This window comes from Bos mutus, chromosome 5 (genome assembly GCF_027580195.1).
Source record: "Bos mutus isolate GX-2022 chromosome 5, NWIPB_WYAK_1.1, whole genome shotgun sequence".
In the NCBI taxonomy this organism is placed as follows: Eukaryota; Metazoa; Chordata; class Mammalia; order Artiodactyla; family Bovidae; genus Bos; species Bos mutus.
This window is the reverse complement of record NC_091621.1, coordinates 107,264,657-107,274,176: the sequence shown is the minus strand read 5'-3', so window position 1 is coordinate 107,274,176 and position 9,520 is coordinate 107,264,657. Positions and strand designations below refer to the sequence as shown.

General features: G+C 60.4%; 1 protein-coding gene across 2 annotated transcripts; it reads right to left on the bottom strand.

The window, feature by feature from the left end:
- Positions 1 to 6,316: 6,316 nt before the first annotated feature.
- Positions 6,317 to 8,277, bottom strand: TNFRSF13C (TNF receptor superfamily member 13C). Of its 2 annotated transcripts, none has more exons than XM_070370081.1 (3): positions 8,112 to 8,277; positions 7,480 to 7,821; positions 6,317 to 6,954 (listed from the first exon to the last, which is right to left on the bottom strand). In XM_070370081.1, the coding sequence occupies exons 1-3, from the start codon at positions 8,245 to 8,247 to the stop codon at positions 6,773 to 6,775; spliced, it is 660 nt and encodes a 219-aa protein (XP_070226182.1). In that variant the 5' UTR covers positions 8,248 to 8,277; the 3' UTR covers positions 6,317 to 6,772. The 2 variants fall into 2 exon arrangements, with proteins under 2 accessions (XP_070226182.1, XP_070226183.1); XM_070370082.1 differs by having other exon boundaries at positions 7,480 to 7,743.
- Between the last annotated feature and the right edge of the window lie 1,243 nt (positions 8,278 to 9,520).

Genomic DNA, 9,520 nt, shown 5'->3' with positions numbered 1-9,520 from the left:
TTCTGCTTTAGAACTTTATATTTTCTGGTGCATCCTTTGCTGCTTCCTTAGCTGGTATTCCTAGAAATGGAATCCATGGCACAGACTGTCTAGTTTGTATCAATGCCCCCAAGACACACTGCCAAGCAGCCCTCTGGGTCACTGAGTCTCGGAGGGTAGCTGCTTCTCCCCTCTTTCCCACCCTATTACTGGGCACTAGGTTTCAAGAGGCTTGTCGCTGCTCCCTGGGACTGTGACCTCTTCCCGGGAAACATGACCCTGTTGGACCCAGAGCAAGTCTTCTAATGCTCTGCTTCTCCCTGGTCCCCTCTCCTGACCCTACTTTCTTCGCATCATTGGATGCTCTGCCCAGCTTCCACCCCAAGTTTACTGCAATCAGGATATATGTCTCCATTTAGCCAATGAAGGAGCTGGATTCCAGGCACCGCCCTACCATACCCCCAAGGAACTGATGTCTAACCTCCAACTCCTCCCCACATCCATGGCTTCCTCCCCATCTCAGTCTGGTTCAGTGGTCAGCCAGGAACCATAGATGCCCACATCTACTGGGTCCATGCCAGGCACTCAATGCCCTCTCCATGTGAACACTCAGCCTTGGGGTGAGGGATGACACAGAGAGGGCAAATGCAAAGAGAGACCGCAGCTGACTGGCTGAGCCCTGGGGTCTGACCATCCACTCACCTGTCCCCCAGGTGCCCAGCCACGTGCTGGGCAAGAGGATCTAGAGACACAGTAGTCCAGTTAAGGGAAGACCCCTTTGTCCAAGCTGCCCTCCCTGGACCCTGGGATCTCTCTCCATGACAAGGCACCAGAGCACCAGCCCCTCGTCTCCACTGCCTGCCACCCCCAAGCCTGTATCACCAAAAGTCATCCATTGATCCAGGCTTAAAATAACCCCTGGCATCTGCAGCAAGCCCCATGGGGCAGGCAGAGGAGCCGAGTTGCCATTCATGAAGGGCACCTGCCCTGCCCCCAGCTCCGAAAGCTGGGATCTGGAGTATGTGGGTATCTGAGTGTGCTCAAGAACATGAGTGAGAGTGTACACGTCTGGGGCTGGCACAGCTGTGAGGGCCTTCATTGCACGTGGGCATGTGTGTATGTGTGTGTGGCAGTGTGAATGTACCTGTGCACAACCCTCCCTGTTGAGTACTCACCTGGTGCCCAGGTCTGGCTGGGCAGGGCTCAGGGTCCTGAGAGGAGAGATCGGGGACGTACATTAAGAACCTGGCTTGGGCCTCATCATCTGGATTCTAGGTGGTAGGTAACCAGTCTGCCCAGCCTTCCTAGAGAGAAACCCAAGACCCCGGGACGGGGAATGACTTGTGGTGACTGGCACATAGCCTGGAAGGGCCGGAGTCTGGCCTGGAACCTGCACTGCGTGCCCCAAACCTACCTTCTGACCAGTTCAGTACAGAGAAAGCAGCTAGAGGCCCCTGACCCAGAGGCCTGGCAGCAGTGCCAGTGCCTAACACCTGGCACATCAACTCCTCCATGAAGCCCTGGGCCCTTCCACTCGTTGTTTCTTCCTGGAATGCCTTTCCAGCCCCCTCACACTGAGAACTCCTATCTATTCTTCGCTTTGGATCCAGACTTATGTGAGTTGGAATTCCGGCTCTAATAAGACCGATGAACATTTCTGGGCCTCAGATCTCTCATCTGCAAGATGGGCTGCTAGCTCTTCTTCTGCAGGGCTGCAGGGAGAGGTCAACGGGTCTCCGGTTGAACAACATCGGAGCCTGCAGCCTTTTGGGAGCCCCCACCACAGCTGTGCTAAGAAGACGGTGATTCCACCGTGGGTGCCCTCTGTGAGTCATTGCCAAGCCCATCTTGCTCTCATTTCGTCTATGGTGGAAGGTTACCCAAGAAGCAGACGTTGCAGGGGACCATGGATTCCCTGCTAGTGCAGATGCCGAAGAATGTACGTTGGGGGGGAGGTCTGCAGGGGAGGACCCGAGGCTCCTTTGTCTCCCTGAGAGGCAGTTCGTGACTCAGGCTCCAGCTGCCTGTGGGAGGGACCGGACGCGCGCTCGCTCCTGAGGTCGCGAGGGAGCGGTGGAGGAGGAGGGGGGAGTTGGGAGGTGGCGCTGGGTGCTGGAGCTCAGCTTCCCTTCTCAAACCCGCGTGCACGTAACCAAGGTGCAAGTCCGGAGCTGCCCACCATGACCTTAGCGCGGAAACAGACCCAGAGAGGACAGTGTTCGGCGGAGGTCATCCCGCGCCTCCACCCTGGACAGGTGCGCTCTGCCCCGCCAGCCTGCCGGTTCCTAGGACATAGCTCTGAGGTCAGCTCCGAGCGCGGAGCGCCGAGCAGGAGGAGGGGGACAGAGCGGGGAAGGCCATCTCTCCCCAAAGTCGGGGCCAAGCCCCTGCATTTGGTCCCCTCCCGGCTCGGGTCGAGGTCCTCGGGCCTCGTTTGAGGACAGGGACCGCGCGTGAGCGCGGCGGTCCGGAGTTTGGAGTCTACACGTGATCTCGGTGCCTTGCTGCTACACGACCTCCCGTTTTCCCTGCAGGTGGGCCTTGAACCCACCCCTTCTACCAGCTCCTGGCCCCGCCCCTTTCCTGCTACCCCGAGGCTTGGGGTTCCTCGGCCCCACCTCCCTCCTTGACCCCGCCCTCGCCACGCCTCTAGCCCTGGCCCCACCCCCTTCCTCCCGCAGCCCGGCCTTCCGGTGCCCGAACGCAGGCGGTCCAGGTGCCCCGGGTCTCGCTGACCGCAGGAGCCGCCGACATAGACTTTCACCTGCGCCAGAGTCGTCGGCACCGTCCTGGATCCATACAGGACGCCCGGGGCTGGTCCTCAGATTCTCTGCAGCTCAGGGAAGTGAAGAGATGCTCAAGAGGCCCGGTGGGCCCCGGGAACCCATGCAGAGTCCCCCGAAGAGTACGAGCCAGAACACAGGCGTCTGTGTCCTCCTGGCTTCTCCTCGATTCTCCGTGTGACCCTGGGCAGTTGTTCCTACCACCCACCCCCCTGCAACCCCCCTTCCCCACCCCCAGGTCTGGATCAGGCAGCTGGGGAGCCGGCAGAGAGGGGAGAGAGGTCAGATTTCGCTTCTCGGTAAGGGAGAATTTGGCCTGAGTCACTGACAACAGAGAAGATGGGAGTGGGCTCCCACCTTGTGCCTAGGGGAGGGCTAAAGGGTCTGGAGGTGACAGAAAGGGTGAGACCGAGCAATGGAGCTGAAGGAGCGCGTGCTCCCAGAGGTGGGTGCCCCTGGGTGCCACCGGGCGGGAGTGGCCACAGGGAAGGTTCTGACAGCCTCACCTGGCACTCAGCGGCCGTGTGCCCAAAGACTCCAGCCCCTTCCCCTGCCCCGACTTCTCTGCACCTTTGCACGCAGCTCCCTGGGCCAGGAACGCCCTTTCTCTGCTCTGTTCCAGCAAGACAGCTCTGCAGGACTCAGGGCGTATCTCCTACTCTCCAAAGCACTCTAAATGCTGAATTATCACACATAAACACACCGCTCTCCCTTCTCCGTGCCCCCCACCGCACCTGCTTGGGGCATTCCCTGGCTCTGGCCAGGATCACCCTGTCCTGTTGTTGTGTCCCGCTGTCTCTCCCACTGGAGTAGGACCTAATGGCGGGGTCTGAGGCTGACCTCCTGGCACTGACCAGCATGGTCCTGGCACAACACAGGCATGCTGGGATCTGGGATCAACGGGGGCAGTAAACAGATGACAATGGGAGATGGGAGCGGTAACTCCTGAGACCAGAGCCTCAGGCCAGCTCTGGGAAACTCACATAGGGCGGGGGCAGAATTTCTGAGGGTTGGGGGGCTCTGGGCAGAAAAGTATCTGCATCCCAGGGAAGGAAGTCAGTAGAGGCACTCATGAGGTGGAGCCCCTACTTGCCAAATGGCCTCTTTAATCTTGGACAGTTGGTTGGCCCGCAGGTTCCGTTTTGCATGTAGCAGACAGGACCCAAGAGATGCCACAGCTTCTAAAGGCAAGGGCTGTGTGAGACAATCCCTGCTGAGACAGAGGGAGGTTAGGGGTCACGTCCCTCCTCCTGGCCTCACCAGCTGGGCCTCCCCACCCCCACCTTGAGCCAGGAGCCAGGGCTGCCAGGCAGGAAGTGAGAGGTGCCTGCAGGAAGCCCCAGGAGGAACTGAGACTTCAGCCAGCCCCGCCCCCACCTGCAGGGCCCTGGGGACCTTGGGGACACCTGACCCTGCACCAGGAAAATCTAGCCAGAAACAGGCTGGGGAAGGGGGGCTACTTCCCTGGGTTCCGATCTGAAGAAGCAGCTTTGCCAGTCCATCTTGGATCCTTCTTACTGCAGAAAGAGACCAGTTGAGGAGGGAAATCTTTTGAGTCGAGATGAAAATAAAGAGCAAAGCCTGGAACCAATGCCTGGAGTCTGCAGCTCCCGGTCTGCTCCTGGGACCTTCTGGCCAGAGGGTGCCCAGGTCTAGCCCAGCTCCCCCACTGCTGATTGTATCTTGGGCCAGGTCCCTCCACCTCTCTGGGCCTTTTCTTTCCTATCTGCAAAATGAGCCATATAATCCCTGCTCAGAAACATGAACTGGTCCAGATTTTCAGGAAAGCAGTTTGACCAAAAGGGCTCTAAAAAAGGTCAAGCCCTTTTTAAAGCAACAACTCTCCTTCCGGGAAACAGAGACTCAGTGTCCTCATCTGTATACTGGAGGTGAGGAGTGGGGATCCTCTAGGTTCCCTTCCAGTCCTTGGAGGGCCACAGGCCAGGAGGAGAGCTTTGCATCCAACCCCCACCTCTGTTTTTCAGAAAAGGAAACTGAGACTGGACTAGGGGTTCAGTGGGGACACAGTGGTGCCAGAGGTTTGCATGTCTGGGCCCCAGGGGGCTGCACCCACTTGTGTCACCGCCAGGGCCCACCCCCTGGCTGTGGTAGCAAAGGTGGGGAGGGAGACGGGGGTGGCCGAGAACAGCTCAGGCTCCCCCAACTCTGAGAGGCAGAGAAATGGAAAGTTGGGCCCATTCTGGGCCTGCCCCGACCCTCCTGCCTACAGCCCTCACCCTGACCTCACCTCAGCCACCTGGTGGCTGGGGGGATGGGGGGAAGCATCTGAGATGTGTTCAGGATGGAGAGAAGAGACTCAGATGTGGCTGTCCGGTTCTGCGGGGTGCCAAACGGCGCAAGCCGCTGACTATCTTCTGAGCTGGGAAAGGGCTGGGCTGGAAGGGCAGGTGTCTACTGGGCAGCTCTGATGGGCAGGTCAGGAACAGATGGACAGAGAGCTGATGCATGGAAAAGAGCATGGTCGAGGTGGGAGTCCTCTGGCAGTCCAGGGGTTACAACTCCAAAGTCTCACTGACAAGGGCATGGGCTCCATCTCTGGTCAGGAACTAAGATCCCACAAGGCGTGCAGCATGGCCCAAAGAAGAGAAAATAATATGGTCAAGAGCCTACAGAGGGGACAACGTGGTGCTCAGAATACCGTCTTCTGACTTCCCAATCCCTCGCCCCTTCCAAAGGTGCTAAACTGTGACAAAGTCCAAGGCCACAGTCCAGGACAGAGTCCAGGTCAGGAGGATCTAGCCCTCCTGATCGCAGGAGGTTTGGCAGGAAAGCCAGTAGCTGACTGAGTGCACAGCGTGGTCCAGAACTGGAAGGGAGGGTCTTGATTCCAGGCCCCAGGGCAGGGGCACCACGGTCAGAGGAACAGTTCCACTGGGGTGGTGGATGCCTGACTTGGGGAGGACAGGCCACAGAGCGAAGGGCACTCAAAGGACATCAGGTCCAGCTGGTTCAAGGCCACAGGCCTGCCCTGGCCTCCTAACTAAGGCGCCTCCTGCAGGTCCTGGGCCCCGCCCTGTATACAGCGCTGTGTGCCCCAGAGGCCGCTAGCACTCCAGGTGGGCTCATGCCACTGTCAGCATGCCACCAGTGTGCAACTGCAGTCCAGCCCCACAGGCTCCAGACTTCCTCCCAAGCATGAGCCTGGGGCTCTGGAAGCTGCCACCAGGGCAAAAATGGCATCACAGATCTTAGCAGATAGGCCAAGCTCAGGGGTGACCCTAGGATACAGATACCCAAGAACCAGCACAATTCAGGCTATTTCTTAAACCCATCTCGTTCTAAATCCCAAAGCAAACCGGTCAGTTGGTTACTCACTGCTGCCATTTGCATCGGTTTAAAAGCGGGACAGCTCCTAGAGCAAGTATTAAATACAACCCAGTACAAATTAAGCATCCTCCTACTCAGTGCTTTCCTAGATTCATTCTGGTTTATGGTGGTTTCCCCAAGCTTAAAGGAAAACTCTACTCAGAGTATCCCAACCACTCAAAAAGCACAGAGCTCAGCCATGACCTCTGAGGACTAGGACAGATGGTATGAGTTTATTTTGTGTATTTGTGCTCACTCAGATCAGATCAGTCTCTCAGTTGTGTCCGACTCTTTGCGACCCCATGGAATGTAACCTACCAGGCTCCTCTGTCCATGGGATTCTCCGGGCAAGAGTACTGGAGTGGGTTGCCATTTCCTCCTCCAGGGGATCTTCCCAACCCAGGGATCAAACCCGCCTCCTTAATGTCTCCTGCATTAGATTCTTTACCGCTAGCGCCACCTGGGCAGCCCAGTCTGAGTTTAAGCCAATGCTAACATGCGGTACAATGCCATGCAGTCCAAACCCTGTGGTCTGGGTGCCTGTAGCTCTGCAGGGTTAGCTGGGGAGCAGGTGGGCTCCCAGAAGGGACAGTGGGCACCGGAGTGAAGAACTGAATTCGGCCTCCAAGTCCGGCTGGTGGCCCATAGAGAGGGTGGGGGCCACCTCCTGCCCTCCTCGGTGGCTACTGTAGCTCAGGCCCGGCAGTCTTGGTGGTCACCAGCTCAGTGGAACCCAGTTCTGTGGCTGGCACAGGGACGCTGTGGGTAGGTGGGGTGGCCGCTGGGTCTTCACTGGGCAGAAGCCAGATGGGAGCCGTGGCATCCAGGGTTCCGGGGGAGAGTGTGGTGTCAACATCCAGGGACTCTGGGGTGGGGGTGGGGGGTTGCGGGTGGTGCAGGGTCAGGATTGGCTCGCAGCTGTCCCCACCCACTGTTCTAGAAGCCTCCCTGGTGGGACAGCCCTCTGACTGATGGGAGGAGAGAAGTCAGTTGATAAAGCCCCACTGGTGGGATGGGGTGGGGTGGCACGTGATGGGCCCTCAGGACGGGAATTTTCTAGAGCTGGTTGGCAAAATGCCAGTGCTGACAGAGGGCAAGGAGAGGTGGGAACCAGTCTGGCTGTCCCAGAGAGAGGGTAGGATAGGCCACTTCCCCCAACCCTCAACTGGGCTCCCCAGCCTTGGGTTTCTTCCTCACACAGGTCTGGGACGTTAGAGCTGTGTCCCTCGCCTGGACTGGGGGTCTCTGGCCGGACTATTTCTCTCCACTCGGCCTTGCCTCCTTCACACCATCCCTACCCCTTCACCCACCCCTCCTCGGACCCCTCAAGGGCCATGCCTCCCCTCCGACGGCCCCCAACCCTCTCCAGTCCCCTAGACGAGGAACTTACTGTCTGGGTCTCCGTCCGGGGCCTCCGGGACCTCCGCGGCCTCCGGAGCCTCGGGGACCACCGCCGCGCCCGGCTGCCGCCGCCGGCGCTTCCAGGTCACCAGCCCGAGCAGGGCCAGGGCCAGCGCAAGGCCCAGCAGCGCGGGGGCTCCGAAGAGCAGCGCAGGGAGCGGCAGCGCCGCTTCGGCCTCCGCGGGGGTCCCCGGGCCCGCCGACTCCTGCGGCTGCAGCGCCGTCCCGGGCGCCAGGCTGCTCGGGTCGCCTGCTGGAGGGGACGGGCAGGGGGAGCAGGGGGCGGAGGAAAGGGGGGTGTGGGGAGGGGGAGGGCCGGAGGAAGGTGAGGCTGGGCCGCGGAAGAGGGGGACGGCCGGGCGGGGCAGCGCAGGCCGAGGGGGCGAGAGGGGGCCGTGAGGGCCACGCGCCGACGGCTGGGCCCCCTCCAGGCCCCCGGCTCACATTCCCCACCCCACCTTGCCAGTTAACCCGAGGCCCCCGCCCCCTCCCCACGTCCTGGGACAGGGCGGCGGCGGGTGGGTGGGGAGGGCATGCCTGCGACTCCGAGCATCACCCTCCTTCCCGCTCCAGGGCTGCCCCGTGCGCGCGCGCCATGCGTCGGCGCGGCTCGACTCTTACCCAGTCTAGGCCCCGTCGTCCGGAGGAGACTGCAGGCCACACAGTTGCGGACCAGTGGGTCGAAGCACTGGGTCTGCAGGCACTGCGTGGGTGCCGGCCGGTCCTTGCCCCGCAGGCTTCTCCGCCCTCGCTGCATGCTGCCAGAGCCTCTAGCCTTCTGGGCGCACCCCCGCCGCCGCCGGGACCGAGTCTGGGCTCTGCTGCCCCGAGGGGAGGAAACCGGGCGGGGCGCCACCCACCCCGCCCCAGCCCGCCCTCCTGCCTGCTGGAGTGGGACCACTCTTAGCCCGTGGACCAGCACCCCAGACCCTCTGTGGTTTCTCCATTCAACCATCACCCCTAGACAGCCATGGGGCGGGCCCTATTCTGGGTGCTGAAATCAGGCTGGGACTGAGACCCAGGGGCTTGATCTTGGGGCACAGAGATGGGCCCCTTAAGCAGGACACAGAGCTCTGGGGTGGCGTCCCCAAGGCCAGCCTGTAGTCCCAGGCCATCCTCTCCAGTCCTCTTCCCCTTCCTGCCTCCTCCTTCAGGGAGCCCTCCTGTCCTTCTCAGGCAGCGCTGGTCAGTTTGTCAAACACAACAGGGGCGCCCACATTGTCCCAGGCCCCCTGGGGGACTCCCACACCAGGAGGTGGCAATGGGGGAGGCAGTGCCTCTCCGCCACAGCATCACTGAAGGTGATCCCCACGGAGGGGACAAGGAAACTTCATGGACAGGGCAACTTTATGGACAGAACGAGCAGGTGTTTGCTAGATGGAGTGAGGTCCACTGGAGCAGGCAGTGTAAACAAAGGCCTTCCGCCAAATCCAAAGGCCAGGTAGTGCTGGGACCAGAGGGCGGGGCTGGGTCTTTGACTGAGAGAAGCCAAGACTCTGGCTGCAAGGGCACTGGGGAGCCATGGAGGGCTTTCAGCAGGAAGTGTCCCAGTCAGACCTGCCTGTTAAACACTGGCTGGAATGGAGTGCGTAGATAGGGTGGTCCAGGGAGCTCAGTCTCTAGCTCTCAAGCAAGAGGAAGACTCAGACCAACCAATAAATAGACAGACCAAGGCCCAGCAGGCGGTAGGCAGCCCACCCACCTTGACTTCTTTTTCCCAGGGCTGTGTGTGTTCAGGCTGCTCACCCTTGTGTCTCATCGAGGCCCCTCCTGTCTGTCTCTTGTGTTTGGGGCAGCCCCACCTGACTCTCACCTGTGTCTCTCGGACGGAATCTCAGGCAGACACACAAGCCCCCTTGGCCTTCCTGGACAGATGCTGGACCCCCTACTTGGAGCGGCGGGGGGCCAGGGCTAGCAGAAAGCCTCAGGAAGGAGCATGGACTTGGTGCCCTCGTGGTGGGCCTACCAGACCCCGAAGCACTCAGGGCTGGAGGTGCACAGAGGAAAGAGTAACTGTCCAGGGGGCAGGG